Genomic DNA, 19,929 nt, shown 5'->3' with positions numbered 1-19,929 from the left:
GACGTCACATTACATCATTCTTATCTATGGGAATAACAGATGGACAGAACTGGAGAGGTGAGGACTCTGGAAATGTCTGTAGTGAGATTTATTAATGTGTCTCTCCATAACCAGGATTACACAGTAGTGAAGAAGACCTCTAGTGAGCGCTGTCAGGACCCTGTATCTGAGGGATGGGGAAGACCCCTGAGCCCAATCACGGGGCCTCAACCTCACCCCCTGATACATGAGGACATCAATGACCAGAAGATCCTAGAACTCACCTACAAGATGATTGAGCTGCTGACTGGAGAGGTGACACTGCTGGGAATGCTGGGACATTATACAGTAATGCTATGAAGGGATCGGGGGGATGACGGTATCATTGTATGTGTCAGGCTCCTATAAGGTGTCAGGATGTCGCCGTCTATTTCTCCATGGAGGAATGGGAGTATTTAGAAGGACACAAAGATCTGTACAAGGACGTCATGATGGAGATTCCCCAGCCCCTCACATCACCAGGTAATAGAACTACATACACACAGCCTATAATTATCTGTATGTAAAGAATGAATTCAGTCCCTGTGTGTGTTTCTTCCAGATCTATCCAGTAGGAGGGCAACACCAGAGAGATGTCCCCGTCCTCTTCTACCACAGGACAGTAAACAAGAAGATCCCAATGTTCCTCAGGATCATCAGGTAGATAGAGAGGTGTCATGAGATCTCCCCTATGATGTGTAGACAACTGTGAAGGTTTTGTGCTCAGTTTTGTTTTATCCACCAGTATTATGTTGTTGTTTTTTATTATCGCTGACAGCACCCACTGAGAGAGAGGATCCGCCCCCCCGAACAGGAAACCTACAGATAAAAAGGGGCTGTCCCCCTCACCTCCTCAGTTGGTTTCTTGTTCCTGCGGGATCCTGCACAGGAAAGGTTACCTGGGCCTGTGCATGCCACCTGTGTGGTGTCTGGGGAACGGCAGGGGCTGCGGCACCAGAAGCAGCGGTTGGAGATCTCTGCCTGTCAGTCTTCACCCTCGTCTGATGGTGGATGATGTGAGGCCAGGATCCGGAAGAGGGTGTCCTGGCTCACGCGGTGCAGTAGGACCAGACCGGCACTCATCTTGTGGAGCGGGATGCGTGCATCGGCTGCCCTGCTCTTCCATCGGGCAGTGCTTCCGAGTTTAGGCCCACGCATGCGCACTGCCCATTCAGCATTACTGAACTGAAATTGCTTGGGTTCACTTCCAGGGGTCCGGGGAGGCTTGTTCTGGAGATGGACGGGCTGTAAGTATAAGATCCGGCGGCGTCCTGCTGCCAATGTGTCCCAAAGATGTCCTCTCCAGGAAAATCTGAGGTGCACCCACAGGTGGTGGAAGTGCAGCCGGACAGCAATCCCAAGAACAGCATTGGGCGCTCCCAAGAGGGTAACTCCACTAACAAGAGTGTACGGAGTAAGCTGTACCATCTAGAACTCGTGCTGTGCCTCCGCTTCCAGAACCGGTACCACATCACAGCTTCACTGGGTGAGTGTTACATGACTCTGCCTACTAAGCTGATTCACCTTCTTTCTGTGTACCTCCCTATCAGGCTAAGAAAACTAAAAAAGCCAAGCACAAAGAATGTGCCTTGTGCTCACAACCCCTTCCTGACCTCTATCTTAAAAGACTGTGTCAGAGTTGTATCAGCCAGACTTTAGAGGAGGAGTCCTCAGTTAGATGCGCTGATATACGATTAATGATGAGAGGAACTTCAGTCCTTAGGATGCTCAAACAGGCCTAACAAACATAAGTCTAAAGCAAGGAGTGTTACCCCTGTGTCCAGTTCTGCTTCCTGTAGTGACCAGGCTGGATTCTCTGGTGCTTCTGATTCATCGTCATCTGGTGAAGAAGAGCTATCGTGTTTTCCCAAAGAGAGTATGGATAACCTGGTGAAATCAGTTAGAAATACCATGGGGCTTTTAGAGGTGAAAGAGGTTAGATCTACAAAGGAAATTATGTTTGCAGGTCTCTCGCAGAAAAAGATACGAGCTTTCCTGTTTATTGGTGCGGTGAAGGATTTGGTCAGGATGGAATGGAGCAAGCAGGGACAGCGCGAGGGTTCCTCTCTTCATCTTCCAGGAGGAGGTATCCCTTTGTCCCTTTGAGGAAGATGACCTGACAGCTTGGTCCAAGGTTCCCAAGGTGGACTCCGCAGTGGCCTCGACTTCTAGACATTTTGTCCTGCCTGTAGAAGATTCTGTGGTCCTATCTGACCCTCTAGACCAGTGTTTCTCAACTCCAATCCTCAAGACCCACCAACAGGTCATGTTTTCAGAATTTCCTTAGTATTGCCCAGGTGATGGAATTAATGCTTGAGCAGGTAATGAAATTATCACCTGTGCAATACTAAGTAAAACCTGAAAACATGACCTGTTGGTGGGTCTTGAGGACTGGAGTTGAGAAACACTGCTCTAGACTGCAAAGCAGAGACATTACTTAAAAGATCATGGGAGTCCTGCACCAGAGCCTTTAGACCGGCTATATCCAGCACATGTACAGGAAGGTCAATGCTTGTTTGGGTGGACTAGCTGGAGGAACAGATCAAGAAAGGATTGTCTAGAGAGAGGCTGATGTCCTCTAGTCCATTGATCAGGGGAACTACAGCATATCTAGCTGATGCTTCTGTGGACTCCCTACGCCTGGCAACAAGGTCAGCTGGTCTTGTGAATTCTGTTCGTCGTGTCCTATGGCTGAAGGGCTGGAAGGGGGATGCGCAAAGTCTAAATTGTGTGCAGTTCCATGCCAGGGTGAGTTCCTGTTTGGCAGCGTGCTCGATTAGATCCTCACCAAGGCGGGAGAGAGAAAGAAGGGGTTCCCTAACCAGTCTGTTCCGTCCTACAGGAGGGCCTTCAGAAAGTGACCATTCGGTAGAAGGTGAAATTATGAAAACCGAGATCGCTGGGAGACAAAGGAGACCAAACAAAAAAGTGCCCATTTTAGCGGATCCTCTTCCAGGAAGAGTAATAAATTCCATTGACCCTGACCCTCCTGTGGGTGGCAGGTTAAAAAAAATTTGACACAGATGGCGGGAGATCACTTCTAATCCCTAAACCCTGGGCTTAGTAACATCGGGGTTGAAACTAGAGTTTTGTCGAATCCGCTCAGATTCCTTTGTCATCACCTCTCTTAGATCCCCGGCACAACAGGAGGCTCTTGAGTTGGAGGTTTTATGTCTGTTATCTAAGCATGTCGTGGTGGAGGTCCCGGGAGACCAGGAGGGAAGGGGATTCCATGGGTAGTGAAACCGTCCAGGATAGTTACTACGGATGCTAGCCCTGATGGATGGGGAGCTCATATGGACGATAACCTGGCCCAGGGGCAGAGGTCCATAGAGGAGGCTGATGCCTCCTCAAATCTAAAGGAATTAAAGGCAGTCAGTCATGCTCTACATCACTTTCTCCCACAGCTGTGGGGGACGCATGTGAGAGTTTTGTCGGACAATACCATGTCAGTTGCATACATAAATTGGCAAGGCGGAACTTGATCAAAAGTGCTGATGTCTACTGTGGTGGATATTCTCGAGCTGGCTGAAGCCCATCTCTTGTCCCTCTCAGCCCTTCACATCAGGGGAGTGGAATATCTTAAAGTGGCTTCCTCAGTCGCCATACGTTATATCAGAGAGAATGGGGTCTCAGTCACCAAGTATTCAGGAATTTAGTGGACTTGTGGGGTCTTCCGGAAATAGACTTGTTTGCTACCAGGGACAACAGAAAGGTCCAAAGATTTGCTTCCCTGAACAGGGCAGATCAGCCAGAGTTGGTCGACTCCCTCCAGTTCCCTTGTCGCTTCAGTCTGGCCTATGCGTTTCCTCCAATGATGGTGCTTCCACAAGTCATCAGGAAGATCAGGGACGAGAGAGCAAGGATAATTCTCTTCGCTCCTTTCTGGCCCAAGAGACCTTGGTTTTCATGGCTCAGGGCCATGTCCATATCCGACCCCTGGATCTTCCCATTAGATCTGGGCCTGCTCTCTTGGGGTCCATCCTGTCATCCTTGGGTGAGAGGTCTCCACTTGATGGCATGAAACTTGAGGCAGTTGTTGAGATTAAGGGGGTTTTCTGACAACCTGATTAGTACCAGTCTGCAGAGTAGGAAAGAATCCACGACCAAGATATACAGTAGAGTGTGGAGGAAGTTCCTTAATTTTCATACTGGGCCTTTCTCTAGTGAGGTTCCAGTTGCTGCAATTTTCGAGGGTTGGGAGCTGGGTTTTTCAGTTAACACATTAAAGGTTCAGATATCAGCTTTGGGAGCCCTATCTAGTCGTAATATTGCGGGAGTTAGATGGGTTGCATGGTTTATTTCAGCGTGTGAGCGTAGCGACTCTTTACACATTGCTCGCTTGCCTCCCTAGGACCTGAATCTGGTCTTTGATGCCCTGATAGGTCCGTCGTCTGTCGCATTAAAGTACATATCATTAAAGTACATATTAAATATCCCTGAAGGCAGAGTAGGGCTCAGTTTGTGTCTCCTCAGAGCCACAGGAAGGGGTTTGGAGTCACAAGGAGCACTTTATCACGTTGGATCACAGATACAATCTGTCTGGCCTACTCAGCAAAGGGTGAAGGTCCTCCGGATGGAATAAGGGCACATTCGGCACGGTCTATGGCATTCTCCTGGGCTAAGAAGGCGGATATATCGATTGATCGGATATGTAATGCTGCAACATGGTCTTCACCTTCTACCTTTTACAGCCACTATAGACTCAAGTTGTCATCTTCTGACTTGGTTTTCAGGAGACCTGTCCTCAATACGGTGGTCCCTCCCAGATGATGGTTCCCTGAAATCTCTCAGTGGGTGCTGTCATGGCGAGAATAAAAAAACGGATTACTTACCGTAATTGTATTTTATGGAGTCCATGAAAGAACCCACTTCCCTCCCTTAGTAGCACATAATAGAGATGTGTATGTAATTCACTCCGGGTGATGGTGGCATATGTTTATACATATTGAGTAGTTTTTATGAAGATGTTCTAATGTTTTCTTGGCGGTTTTTCTTGTACTCTGTAATCCAACTGAGGAGGGGGACCACCCCTTTTTATCTGTAAGCTTCCTGTTCCTGGGGGTGGATCCCCTCTCTCAGTGGGTGCTATCGTGGACTCCTTAAAATACAATTACCGGTAAGTAATCCGGTTTATCCGGTTTGTAATAAGAATGGTGGAGATGGCAGGATTAGAGCTGATCATAGATGTGACTTCTCCATCTGTCTGTGACTTTTACAATATTTGTTTCAGGGTGAAGATCTGACCCGTATTAATACTGCAGAGACATATGTGAGGGGTGATGACTGGTGTAAAGAGGAGACTCCTACAGATGACTACCCAGGTGAGTAGTGACCACTAAATGCAGAGAAGTCACAGATTCTTCTCAGCCACTGTCTGTGGCTGCTTTATCGGTGGTGTAGTCTTGCTGTATCACAATCGTGTGATCACCATTTTGCCTCTAGACCACAACATTCTCCTCCACCCAAAACTGTTCAAATGACTTTGGACTTTAAAAGCCCTTTCTATAGAATATATAGCCTGGAGGGCCAACCTACACCCTGAAATCAGGAGATGCTGGTCGTAACCTGCCCAGATCTGTAAACTGCAAAGTCAAATGACAGTGTACGTAGAATGTGCTGACAAGTTAGAAAGCCACTTGAAGAAAAATACTATGATGGGCCTGTAAGAGAAATCGGAGGGTAATGATGCTGTTGGCTTCCTATAACCCTGTTATCTTATTGGATGAATCTACATTCTCCCCCTTCTGTGCTGCTGAATGTGCTCATATGGTCCCTACAAGTCCAGGTCCAGTCTTTCTGGACAAACTTTGCTTTTATGATCGACATCATTAAATGTGCAGTGAGGGCCAAGTGTGAATTTCTGTACTGTAACAGTTTCCCTTTATACTGAATTTTCAATTTTACCCCTCGCCACGACCGCACTCACTTGAGAGAGGGACCCGCCCATAGGAACAGGAAACCTACAGAGATAAAAATGGCGGTCCCCTTCTCCTCCTCAGTTGGTTTCCTGTTCCTATCGGAAATCCCTGGATTCCTACAGATGGAGGTGGTTGGAGCACCTCCAGATTACCTGAGCCTGTGCACCCGCCTGTGTGGTCCTCTCGATGACAGCAGGGGCTGCGACATCAGTAGCAGCGGCAGGGGAGCCACTGCATGCAGCCTCCCCCCTCGTCTGGTCACCATCCGGCAGGTTCCGGGCGACAAAGCCCGGCCTATGGAGAAGGCATGTGTGTGGGGCCGATCTTCCAGTTACCAGCGGTGGAGTGTGCTGCTAGGAGGCGGTGGCGGCTGCGTCGTGCGGGTAAGTCCGTGCTGCTTCATTGAACCGGAAGTGGTCGGAGCACTTCCGGTTCGCGGCGGGCGGCGCAATGCAGATGACCACGCAATTGAAATGGCAGGCCGGGGCACAGAGCTATTTGCTCAGTATGCTGTCCCCATTGCATACCGAGCATCCACCAGCGGTGGAGCAAGATAGCGCTGTCAAAAGCAGCGCTAATGGCTCAAAATCATCGGCAAAAAGGAGTGGTCGTTCCATGGAAGGATCTGACACTCACATGAGCAGTAAAACGAGGAGTAGAGATGCAGATCTACTCAGACCCCACACAGCGTCTCCACCTCCAAAACCGGTATGATGATGATGATGATGAAGATGATAGCTTCACTGGGTGAGTGTTTATGATCCTCTACCTATAAGCTGATCCCTTCCTTCTCTGCCTCTCCCCTTAGGCTAAGAAGACCAATAAATCTAAGCATAAGGAGTGTGCCCTGTGTATGCAACCCCTGCCCGACACGTATCTTAAAAGGTTGTGTCAAAGCTTAATAGATCAGACCTTACAGGATGAGGCGGCTGTTACGACCACAAATATCAGAGCCATAATAAGGCAGGAGATCCAGTCTCCGGGATCAAAATCCCTAAAGAAACATGGAAGTAAGCGCCTTTCTCCCGTCTCCAGTTCAGAGTCTGGAGAGGGCTTAATCTGATCCTCCAATACCTCGGATCATCTCCAAGCTCTTCTGAGGATGAAGGCAGAGCATGTTTTCCAGTCGACAGTATAGACAACCTTATAAAATCCGTTAGGAACACTATGGGGTGTCCAGATACTAAGGAGGTCAGGTCGGTTCAGAATATCATGTTTGCAGGACTAGGCCAGAAAAAACAGCGTGCCTTTCCAGTCATTTCCGCTATTAAAGACCCTGTCAAAAAAGAATGGGACAAACAGGGCAAAGGGTTTCTCCCATCATCTTCCAAAAGGCGTTACCCTTTTAGTGATGAGGAATTAGCAGTGTGGTCTAAAGTCCCTAAGGTAGATGCGGCGGTAGCATCCACCTCAAAGCAATCTTCCCTTCCAGTAGAAGAGGCAGGAATCTTACTAGATCCACTAGATCGTAAGACTGAAGCTCCCCTTAAAAGATCTTGGGAGACGAACACGGGAGCCTTTAAACCGGCCATATCAGGCACATGCACTGGTAAGGTCACTATTAGTTTGGATAGACCAGCTGGAGCAACAGGTAAAAGGCAAGATCACATGAGAAAAAATTCTCAAGACAGTTCCACTGATCAGAAGTGCTGCGCCATTTTTAGCGGACGCTTCAGCGGATTCTCTCCGACTGGCAGCGAGATCAGCAGGCCTGGTCAACACGGCTCGTCGAGCCCTCCGGCTGAAAGGATGGAAGGGGGATGCACAGTCAAAATCCAGACTATGTAAAATCCCGTGCCAGGGTGAGTTCCTGTTTGGAAAGGTTCTTGACGACCTACTCAATAAAGCAGGAGAAAGAAGGAAGGGATTTCCTAAACAGTTTCTTCCTTCTTATAGGAGAGCGTTTAGAAGACGGCCATTTAACAGGAGAAGGCCATATGAGCCACAAAGGGATCGCTGGGAAACAAAGGAAACAAAACAGAAAGGTGCCTTTTTTAGTAATCCCAAAACATCCAGATGTGGTAGATACCATCAGTAATGAAATCCCAGTGGGTGGAAGACTGAAATATTCACCACAAATGGGAACGCATAACTTCAAACCAGTGGATCCTTCGTCTAGTAAAATCCGGACTAAAATTAGAATTTTCCCAACTACCAAGGGATAATTTTATTATAACATCACTGAGAGTGCCGGAACAGCAAGAAGCACTTCAGTCAGAAATTCTGAGTCTTTTGGCTAAGAATGTTCTTATAGAAGTACCAAAGGATCAGGAAGGGAGAGGATTTTATTCCTTTCTTTCTGGTTCCTAAACCAGATGGTTCTTTTCGTACTATAATTAACCTAAAAAGATTAAATTCCTTTTTGCATGACCACATCTTCAAGATGGAGTCAATAAGGTCCACTATTAAACTCTTGTTTCCTAGATGTTTCATGATGGGTCTAGATTTGAAGGATGAGTACTACCATCTTCCCATCTATGCAGAACATCAACAATACCTCAGAGTGGCGATCAACCTACAGGGCCGGATCCGTCCCTTCCAATTTACGGCTATGCCATTCAGCCTTTCCATGGCTCCTCGGCTTTTCACAAAAGTCATGCTCGAGGTGATGGCTTATCTTCTTCATCAGGATACGTTAATCGTACCTTACCTAGATGACTTTTTAATAATTGGAAATTCAGCCTCGCAATGTTAAGAACGTTTGGCTAATACCATTTCATCTTTCCAGGCTTCATCCAGAAACACTTCAGTCCTTCCTAGGACTAATCTTGGACTCTGTAAGTCAAAAATGTTTCTTACCAGAATCCAAAAAATTAACCATAATTTCAAAAGTTACTAAGGCAAGGTCTAATCCTCAAATGTCCCTAAGAGATGCCATGTCTCTTTTAGGCTCACTCTCCTCCTGCATCCATGCGGTTCAATGGGCCCAATATCATACTAGGGCCTTGCAACATGAGATTCTGTATGCACAATCACATTGTCAGGGTCATTTATATACAAAAATTACCCTATCAAAAGACTTGATTAATTCACTGCATTGGTGGTTAGATAAAAATCATTTGTCCAGAGGTGTCTCATGGACAATAATCCCCTCTAAAATAGTCACCACTGACTCAGGCCCAGAAGGGTGGGGAGCCCATTTCGGTAAAAATATAGCTCAAGGTCGCTGGAATACGGTAGAGATTCAGCAGTCCTCCAACTGGAAGGAACTAAAAGCGGTTAATTATGCCTTAAATGCTTTCCTTCCTCAGCTCCAAGGATCCCATATGAGAATCCTATCAGACAACACAACAACCGTCGCATATTTAAATCGTCAAGGTGGAACGCGATCAGGAAGTCTAATGTCTTCAGCGGCAAACATTTTCAACCTAGCAGAACCCAATTTTCTGTCACTCACGGCTCTCCATATTAGAGTAGAAAATTCAAAAGCCGACTTCCTAAGTCGCCATGCACTCCGCCAAGGAGAATGGACTCTCAATCCTCAAATATTCAGGAGCATAGTGAAGATATGGGGTCTTCCACAAATAGATCTGTTCGCCACCAGAAAAAACAGACAAGTGCAGATGTTCGCCTCCTTAAATGTAGTAGATCATCCAGACATAATAGACTCGCTCCAGTACCTGTTGAACTACGGCCTAGCCTATGCCTTTCCTCCAATGACGCTGATTCCGTTGGTCATCAAGAAGATAAGGGAAGAAAAGGCCAGGATCATTCTGATGGCACCATTCTGGCCAAAAAGGCCTTGGTTCTCTTGTCTTCGAGCGATGTCAGTTTGCGATCCCTGGATTCTGGCAGTGATCCCAGACCTACTGTCTCAGGGTCCATTTTACTATCCACAAGTGAAAGGCCTTCACCTAACGGCGTGGAACTTGAGAGGCAAATACTGACATTAAGAGGGTTTTCTCGAGAACTAATTAACACCTTACTGTTAAGCAGGAAGAAATCTACAACTTTAATATACAGTAGAGTATGAAAAAAGTTCCTGACTTTCTATACAAAACCCTTCTCTAGCAAGGTTCCTATTAAAGCCATCCTAGAGTTCCTACAAAAAGGCCATGCATTGGGTTTGTCAGTCAATACGTTAAGGGTTCAGGTGTCGGCTTTAGGAGCCCTCTATAGTGATAACATAGCAGGGGACAGGTTAATAACAAGATTCATTAGAGCATACGAAAGATGTACCCCAGTACATATCCCATATTTACGATACGATACAATACACTTTATTGATCCCGTGGGAAATTATAGTATCACAGCAGCACAACTTAAATCATAAAAATCATAAAAGAATTACATAGTTGACATGACAGTAGAGTTGACAGAAGAACATTATACATTAGAATAGGACATACACGAGTTAACTGAAATGTGGAGAAATAAGTAGACATTCACCTTGGTGGTTTAACCCTAATGTTATTGTTGTACATTCCCATGGCAGTTGGCACAAACGATTTCCTATATTTTTCCTTCTTACACCTCAGAAGTAGTAGTCGATTGCTGAAGGTGCCCTTCTGTCTCATGAATAGCTCATATAGTGGATGTGCATTATTGTTCATAATTGCCATACACTTTTTCAGAGTTCTTTTCTCCACTACCTCCCCAAAAGAGTCCAGATTACAGCCCACAGCAGAACTTGCCTTCTTGATAATCTTATTCAGCTTATTAGCATCAGAGGCCCGCACACTACTACCCCAGCATGTGATTGCAAAAAAGACTCCCTGGGACCTCCCTGGGACTTGAATCTAGTTCTTGATGCTTTAACTGAACCCCCTTTTGAGCCCTTACTTTCTATTCCTCTAAAAAAATCTCACGTATAAGGTCGCCTTATTGATAGCCTTGACCTCAGCCAGAAGAGTAGGGGACATCCAAGCACTCTCCATAGACCCTTCTTTCTTAATGATATACCAGGACAGGGTGGTTCTCAAGCCTGATCCATCATATATTCCCAAAGTAGCATCCTGCAACCATAGATCTCAAGAGATCGTGTTGCCTTCCTTTTATGACAATCCATCAAATCCAGAGGAAGAGAAGCTACATATGTTGGATGTGAAAAGAGCAGTCTTAAATTACAAAGAGAGAACCCAGTCCTGCAGACAGAGTAGGGCTCTGTTTGTATGTTTTCAGTGTCACAGAAAAGGCCACGGGGTTACGAAGGCTACCTTGTCCCGCTGGATCAGAGATGCCATCTGTCTGGCCTACTTATCAAAAAGCAAAAATCCTCCAGAAGGAGTGAAAGTGCATTCGGCCCGGGCTGTATCATCCTCGTGGGCAGAGAATAAAGACATCTCAATCGAGCTCATATGTAAGGCCGCAACCTGGTCATCACCCTTGACCTTTTATAAGCATTATAGACTTGATCTATCTTCTACATCTGACTTGGCATTCGGGAGAGCTGTCCTCAGCACGGTGATCCCACCCAGGTGAAGGTTCTCTGTAAATCTCTCAAGTGGGTGCTGTCGTGGCTCATTAAAAGGGCATTACCGGTAAGCAATCCGGCTTTTCTTTTAAAACCAAATAACTTCAAGGAGAATTGTGATAAACTACATAAAAAACATTACACCTGTGCCATGATATATCTCTAAGCTGTGTGGCGCTGATGGCTGTGATATACAGTACACACCAAAAGTTTGGACACACCTACTCATTTAAAGATTTTTCTGTATTTTCATGACTATGAAAATTGTACATTCACACTGAAGGCATCAAAACTATGAATTAACACGTGGAATTATATGTCCAAACTTTAGGTCTGTACTGTACATTTATTCACCCCTGCAGGAGATGTGTTGGCATGGCTCGAGCCCTGGTTTCATGGATTCACTCCACATCATAAAATACCGTATATACTCGAGTATAAGCCGAGATTTTCAGCCCATTTTTGGGGGGCTGAAAGTCCCCCTTCCGGCTTATACTCGAGTCATACCCAGGGGTCGTCAGGGGAGGGGGAGCGGTGGCGTCTAATTATACTCACCTGCTCCTGGCGCGGTCCCTGGCTCCCCGACACCCCAGCTTCTTCCTGTACTGAGTGGTCACTTGGTACCGCTCATTACAGTAATGAATATGCTTGCTCTACCTCCCATAGGGGTGGGGCCGCATATTCATTACTGTAATGAGCGGTAACGGTGACCGTTCAGTACAGGAAGAAGCTGCGGCACCGGGGAAACAGGAACTTCACAGCACCAGGAGCAGGTGAGTATAACGAGGAGCGCAGCGCCGCTCCGTCTTCAGCATCTTCTGCAGTGACGCTCAGGACAGAGGGCACGATGACGTGGTTAGTGCGCGCCCTCTGCCTAAACGTCAGTGCAGAAGACGCTTAAGAAGGAGTGGTGCCGGAGCGAAGTCAGGTGAATATTGAAAGTGCCGGGTGTTGTGAATTCCGCTCTTGGGCTCCCTCCGGTGGTTGTAAGTGGCACTTTTGTGAGTTCTGCTCTTGGGCTCCCTCCGGTGGTTTTAAGTGGTATGGCTGCTCCTTGGATTTAGCAGTCAGCAGCTGCTTCCACTGATTGTCTATTCTGCTCGGCTATTTAGCCTGGCTCTTTCCTTCAGCTTGTGCCACTTGTCAATGGTTCCTGGTTGGATTCACATTTCTGCTTTGATTTCCCTGATATCCTGACCAGTTCAGCAAAGATAAGTCCTTGCTTTGCTCTTTTTTTTGTCCACATGTTGTGGACTTTATTGTTCTGTACATTCTATGTTTTTGTCCAGCTTGTCAGTATGGTTTTTTTCAGTTAAGCTGGAAGCTCTGGGAAGCAGATTTACCCTCCACACCTTTAGTCAGGTGTGGAGATTTTTGTCAACTCTGTGTGGATTTTGTAGTTTTTAATACTGACCGCACAGTATTCCGTCCTGTCCTATCTATCTAGCTAGACTGGCCTCCTATGCTACATCCTGGTTTCATTCTACGTATGTCTTTTCCCTCTCCACTCACAGTCATTATTTGTGGGGGGCTATCTATTCTTTGGGGATTTTCTCTGAGGCAAGATAGCTTTCCTGTTTCTATCTTTAGGGGTAGTTAGTTCTCAGGCTGTGATGAGGTATCTAGGGAGTGACAGGAACATCCCACGGCTACTTCTAGTGTTGTGTTGAGCTTAGGAACTGCGGTCAGTACAGGTACCACCTCCTTCAGAGCTCGTCCCATGTTGCTCCTAAACCACCAGTTCATAACAGCCGGGGGCCTGGGCGATGGAGAGGTGAGTATGTGATTTTTTTTTTCTCGCAGCAACAGCAAATGGGGCAAGTGTCTGTATGGAGCATCTTATGGGGCCATAACGTTTGTGCAGCTCTATATTGGGCAAGTGTCTGTATGGGGCCATAATCAACATTTGTTCAGCACTATATGGGGCAAGTGTCTGTAAGGAGCATCTTATGGGGCCATAATCAAGGTTTGTGCAGCATTATATTGGGCAAATGTGTCTATGGAGCATCTTATGGGGCCATTATTAACCTTTATACAGGATTATATGGGGCATATTTTAATATGGAGCATCTAAAGGGCCATCATAAACTTTATGGAGCATTATATGGGGCTCCTGATTCAATAAGGATATTCAAAAACACTTAACCTACTGATGTCTCAGTTAATTTTACTTTTATTGGTATCTATTTTTACTTTTGACATTTACCGGTAGCTGCTGCATTTCCCACCCTAGGCTTATACTCGAGTCATTAAGTTCTCCCAGTTTTTTTGTGGCAAAATTAGGGGGGTCGGCTTATTATCGGGTCGGCTTATACTCGAGTATATGCGGTACATTAGGCTTACAATCCTCAATAATTCTGATTAATGTACGATCTCTCCTGAAATGGGGGGCACTAATACTTTCTCTGCTCTTCTAGACAGGACTCATAATTTCTCCAGTGGTTCACCATAAATGGGTGCAACTCTGGTTTAGTGTTTGAGCTCTCCCCTCATACATACGTTGTTGTTAGGGATGTATCATAGAATAAAAAAACTGTCTATTTTTTACCTGTTCATCTGCATGATATTTTGATTGTGGTGGGATCACCCTGCCTCAGTTATCTGAGTCTGTAACTCCGTGGTAGTCCTTAACCCCTTTCCGACATCGGGTCACCAATGGGTTGGCATGACAACCAGAGGTCTCCTGGAGACCTCTATCGTTGTCACTGCTGGCTTGCATGTGGTGGGAGCACATACAAGTGAGTAATCCTGCTACATCCAGGTGATCTGATCATCGCTTGTATGTAGCTGAGCCGATCGGGTTATGGCAGCTTCTAGTCCAAAATAGAAGTGTCCATGGAGACTATTGAAGCATGCCAAAAGTAGAAAAAAAAATGTTTTTAAAAAAATATAAAAGTTTAAATCACCCCCTTTTGCCCTATTTAAAACAATAAAAAAATCAAACATAAACCTATTTGATATCGCCGAGTTCAGAATCACCCAATATATCAATATTAAAAAAGAATTAACCTGATTGCTAAACGGCGTAGCGACAAAAAAGTAAAAGTGCCAGAATTACTTCCTTTTTTTGGTTTCCATGACATTGCATTAAAATGCAAGAACTGACGATAAAAACATTGTATATGCACCAAAATGGTATAACTAAAAACGTCAGCTCAGTGCGCAAAAAATCTGCCCTCACCCAACCCAAGATCACGAAAAATGGAGAAGCTACGGGTATCGGAAAATGGTGCTATTTATTTTTTAACAAAGTTTGGAATTTTTTTTTTACCACTTAGATAAAAAAGAACGTAGACATGTTTGGCGTCTATGAATTAGTAGTAACCTGGAGAATCATAGTGGCAGGTCAGTTTTAGTATTTAGTGAATATAGTAAAAAAGCAAGACAAAAAACAACTGTGGGATTGCCCTTTTTTTTCAATTTCACCGCACTTGGAATTTTTTTTCCCGTTTTCCAGTACACAATATGTTAAAACTAAGCTCTCGTTCAAAAATACAGCTCAACCCACAAAAATCAAGCCCTCACATTACAATATTTAACAAAAAATAAAAAAGTTATGGCTCTGGGAAGAAGGGGAGCAAAAAATGAAAATGCAAAACCAAAAATACCTCTGGTCGTTAAGGAGTTAGAAAGGTCTCCATTCCCTTTTGCAAATGCTTGAGATCTAGATTTATCAAACGTCTGCTCTACACTATTGGGCTACATGCACACAATCCATTTTCGTGGCATTTTTTTTTTTACTTCTGTAAATGCTCCAAAAATGCAATGGAATACTAAAACAAGGGAAATCAGACAATCCTGAAGTGTACTGCACATTATCAGTAAATTTCTGTCCTTATTTGTATTGTTTTATTTTCTGCAGCATGTCAATTCTTTTTGCGTTTCTGCTGCGTTTTGGACTCATTGACTTCAACTGAGTCAGTAAAATCTGCAGCAAAAACACAGGTGTAAAAAGGTTTGCGGACTAGCTTCAGATTTGCTGTCAAAAATGCTGCAAATTGTCAAAGGGAAATACTGTCAAAAGGAGGAAGAGTGTAGGCGGAGAATATGTATGCGTCTGTGTGTGGGCGGAGAATACGTGCGAGTGTCTCTGTGTGTGGGCGGAAAATATATGTGTGTTTGTGTGTGTGTTCTCATGCGACGGACATGTATACCCAGGCATCGTCTGGTGGGACTACTACTCCCATCTGGCTACATCTTTTGACAGGAGGTAGTCGCTCCCGCAGTGTACCACTGAGCCACCATGAGAGTTCACTGGAGTTGATTAGCTGATCAGCTCCGGTGCTCTCACTTACGGCATCGCTGCGTGGGAAAGTTCTCACACAGCAGTAGTGCCCTAAGTGAGAGAATCGCAGCTGATCAGCTGATGAACTCCTGTGAACTCTCACAGCAGCGCAGTGATACACTGCGGGAATAATTACCTCCTGTCAATGTATCGCTGGAGGCCGGGTATAGCAGTCACATCTCCTGATGTGACTGTTCTACACGTGAGATCGCCGTGGGACACTTGGTATTAAATGGACTACGGCGGACAAAATAGTATATGTTGGTTTATTATTTTTTTGATTGTTTGCAGGAGACAAGGGAGTTGGAGATTAGGCATTCAGTAAATATGGTACACTTTGATTCAATAAAGGAGTCTGTGATTATTTCAAATAAAGGACTTTATTCTGGGTGTCTGTGTTTTATACATTATCATTAGGGCTAGTAATGGATAGGTGTCTTATAGAAGTCTCTCCATTACTAACCTGTGGGCTTGATGTCACCTGATAATACAAAGGCGACATCAACCCCACAAATATGAACCCCACTTGCCAACGCTACAGGGCAAGTGGGAAGAGCGAGGCTAAGTGCCAGAACTGGCGCATCTATAAGATGCGCCATTTCTCGGGTGGCTGAGAGCTGAAGTTTCTAACCTGGGGGATGCCAATATCCATGGTCCCTTTCCAGGCTATTAATAACAGCCCGCAGCTGTCTGTCAAGCCTTAGCTGGTTCGAGCTTATAGGAGGAACCCATGTCAATTTTTTTTCTGGGGTTTCCTTGTAAACTAGCCAGTAAAGGCTAAGCAAATAGCTGTGAGCTGATATTTATAGTCGTAGCCTGCGAATCTTTGGCTATTGGCTCCTTCCCAGAATATTTACATCAGCTGTCGGCTTTCCCTCTGCTGGTTATGAAAATTATGCGGGAGCCCAGGCAATTTTTAAAAAAATATTTTGAAATATAAAACAGATATTGCATTTCATGCAGATTTCTGACAATTGCTTTTTTGTTACAGCATATGTAGGTTAATTATGTTAATGCTCCTACATAGGCTGGTGTGTGTCTTTATTTAATATTAATGAGGATATCTGGCTGAAGAGGTTGAACATGGAAATTACATCACAATTATTATTTGATAAGCAGACGGCATAAGAGCAGATCCCAGAGGAGATGGGACACAGCATTTGTAAAAGCCCTAATATGACAAAATGTCAGAAAACCAGAGCAGTAGAAATCCCCATAAAGTGACTCCATTTTGGACAGTATAACCCTCTGTGAATTAATCTTTAGGAGTAGTGACAATTTTGACTCCACAGCCACTGTCTGTTAATTAGCGCGCAGTGGATGTTGGAGAGTAAAAATGGAAAATAAACCATTTTATTACCCAACACATAGTGCCCAGATTGTGCTCCAGAAGACACACGCACCATAAATTAGGTGGGTTCTTCTCGCTATAGTAATGCCAAATGCATGGATGCTAAATGTGGTTTGAGCACACTGCAAGGCTCGAAAGCGAGGGGGAGATTTAACTTTGGAAGAGAGGATTTTGCTAGATTGGTTTATGGAAGCGATGTTGCTTTTCAAGCCACTAATAATGTAGAAACCTCTGTTTTTCCATTGACAGATGATGGACCTGAGAGGGGACTTGTTTTTTGTAAGATGAGTAGAACTTTTTATTGGTATTATTTTGTCTACATAACATCGTTTGGTGGCTTTTTATTCCATATTTGGGAGGCAGCATGAACAAACTGTTGACTGTTGAACGCCACGCTCCACTGGTTCATCCTATGATGTTTTCTATTAGACTGTGAACTGTCATTTTGTTGGTGAATAATTCAAATATATTACATAACTTGCCATTTTTAATGACCGTTTAAGTAGAAATGTTCAAAAAATATTAAATTTGATATTTTGTGGAAAAATAATTGGTTTTATTCTTAGCAGATTACTGTACCAGGAGATCAGAGGGGCAGCTGTCATCTTCAATTTTTAAATCAGATGATCTTGAGATATCACGGGATACAATTGAAGTGAATGTCATTACGCCAGATATACCATCATGCCTTCACAGCAAAGATCTGTCATCTGATCCTTTGAAATGGGTCCTGTCTTCTGATTCCTTACCAACTACTAAGGAAAATCAAAGTCACAAAATAAGCATTAAGAAACGAATTGCTCCTAAATCAAAGAAGCCGTTTTCACCTTCCGAATATGGAAATAGCTTTCCCCTTGAAAAGCATTTTCTTAAACATAAAACAATTCACACAGCAGAGAACAGATGTTCTTGTTCAAAATGTGGGAAATGTTTTAACCACAAATCAGATTTTGTTATACACCAAAGAACCCACACAGGGGAGAAGCCTTTTTCATGTTCAGAATGTGGGAAATGTTTTAGCCAGAAATCAGGTTTGCTTAAGCATCAGAGAATTCACACAGGGGAGAAGCCTTTTTTATGTTCAGAATGTGGGAAATGTTTTACCCAGAAAGCGAATCTTGCTCACCACCAGAGAACCCACACAGGGGAGAAGCCTTTTTCATGCTCAGAATGTGGGAAATGTTTTAGCCAGAAATCAGATTTGCTTAAGCACCAGAGAATTCACACAGGGGAGAAGCCTTTTTCATGTTCAGAATGTGGGAAATGTTTTACCCAGAAAGCGAATCTTGCTCACCACCAGAGAACCCACACAGGGGAGAAGCCTTTTTCAAGCTCAGAATGTGGGAAATGTTTTAGCCAGAAATCAGATTTGCTTAAGCACCAGAGAATTCACACAGGGGAGAAGCCTTTTTCCTGTTCAAAATGTGGGAAATGTTTTAGCCATAAATCAGATTTGCTTAAGCACCAGAGAATTCACACAGGGGAAAAGCCTTTTTCACGTTCTTAATGTTGGAAATGTTTTAAACGGAAATTGTATTTTCTTAAAGGAGTTGTCATCATGTTTTGCCTTCTTAAAATAAAAAAAAGTCATATTCACCTTCCGTACCGGTGCTGTTCCAGTGGTATCGTCACTCACATTTCTGGGGCTCATATGAGGTTGTTGCATCACACAAGCCCTGTGCCCAATCAGCCCCAGCTTCACTGTCCCCGCCCTCGATGTATTGAACATGAACATGAAGCCAGTGCTGTGACTTCTCTTTTACTTCTTCTTACTGTTCGATTTGTCTGAAGGTGAGAACAGTGAAGCCAGCGCTAATTGGAAGCAGGGCTCATATGACATAAAACCTGAGCCCCCGAAATGCAAGTGCTTACACTGCTGGAACCGCGCCAGCATGGGAGGTTTATAGAAGTGTTTATATTTTAACAGGACCAAACATGAGGAAAGAGAAGTCAAAATCCCACACAGAGGAAATGACATTATCATACCTAGAGTGTGAAAAATGAATTACTGGAAAATAGTATTTTGTTGACCATCAAAAATAACTCCGAAACTATATACATTATTGACAAATTGTACAAAAACATATAACAGACGGACCTATTATTTAATGAGAAGGGGAAATTACTTTAGAAATTACTATATTTCTTGGTCAATAAGACACACTTTTTTATGAGACAATTTTTATTAGGAAAATTACACAATAGTTTTTACAAAGAGACATCAGTAGGACAAAGATATTTTCAATGTTACATGGTATCATTATATGTTATTGTTCTACATAAAATATAATAAAGTTGTCATCTTCTTCCAAGGATTTGATTTTTTTTTTCATTCAAACTAATACAACCATCCCTCCCCCGATAATACTCCAGAGAAATCTGTATTCATATTATTTTTTTATGATGTGTATACATTAGAATATCTGCCATTCAGTTATCATAATTAGTTTGCATGTGTACTCGCCCTACTTATCTCATTTAATCTGGATTGATGATACTACAAGTGTTCATGAAGCCAGAAATTGCCATATGTTATTTCTCTGGAGTACTCCAGATGGTAGACGTGGAACATTCAACCAGGTTCCCCAGTTGTTGTCAAATTTCCAACCAAATAATATTGTTTTGCTTATTTATTAATTAATTAACTGTCAGTGGTTGAGCATCTGGCCAATGTTGTGCAATTAGTTTGTAAGCTTGATACAATGTTCGCTAAAGATCTACAGCCATTGGGGATTCAAAACTTCCATAATCCGCATCACATCTGCTTCCTATTTTAATGTAGCTGTCAGGGGATGGTCTCCCATACGAGACTGTGAGAGAGGTTCTGATAGACGTTTGAAATTAAGCCGGTCGTGTATTTTGCCGCTGCTATTGAGTCTAGTAAATATTTATTTCGTATATACGGTGCCAAAGCACTAAACTGAGTTAGATCTGCATGCCT

At 44.1% G+C, this 19,929-nt stretch overlaps 1 protein-coding gene across 1 annotated transcript in view; it reads left to right on the top strand.

Moving 5' to 3' along the window:
• LOC138666963 (zinc finger protein 1 homolog) overlaps nucleotides 1-19,300 on the top strand; it is a 268,713-nt gene extending 249,413 nt beyond the window's left edge. Inside the window, exons 3-7 of the mRNA XM_069755170.1 lie at nucleotides 115-294; nucleotides 378-501; nucleotides 581-678; nucleotides 5,252-5,342; nucleotides 17,555-19,300. Of these exons, the coding sequence (XP_069611271.1) occupies nucleotides 115-294; nucleotides 378-501; nucleotides 581-678; nucleotides 5,252-5,342; nucleotides 17,555-18,495 (1,434 nt within the window). The 3' untranslated portion in view covers nucleotides 18,496-19,300. The remainder of the gene's footprint in view (nucleotides 1-114; nucleotides 295-377; nucleotides 502-580; nucleotides 679-5,251; nucleotides 5,343-17,554) is intronic.
• Nucleotides 19,301-19,929: the final 629 nt, after the last annotated feature.

The sequence above is a fragment of the Ranitomeya imitator genome, chromosome 2 (assembly GCF_032444005.1).
Source record: "Ranitomeya imitator isolate aRanImi1 chromosome 2, aRanImi1.pri, whole genome shotgun sequence".
NCBI classification, from domain to species: Eukaryota; Metazoa; Chordata; class Amphibia; order Anura; family Dendrobatidae; genus Ranitomeya; species Ranitomeya imitator.
This window is presented reverse-complemented; position numbering and strand designations above follow the sequence as displayed.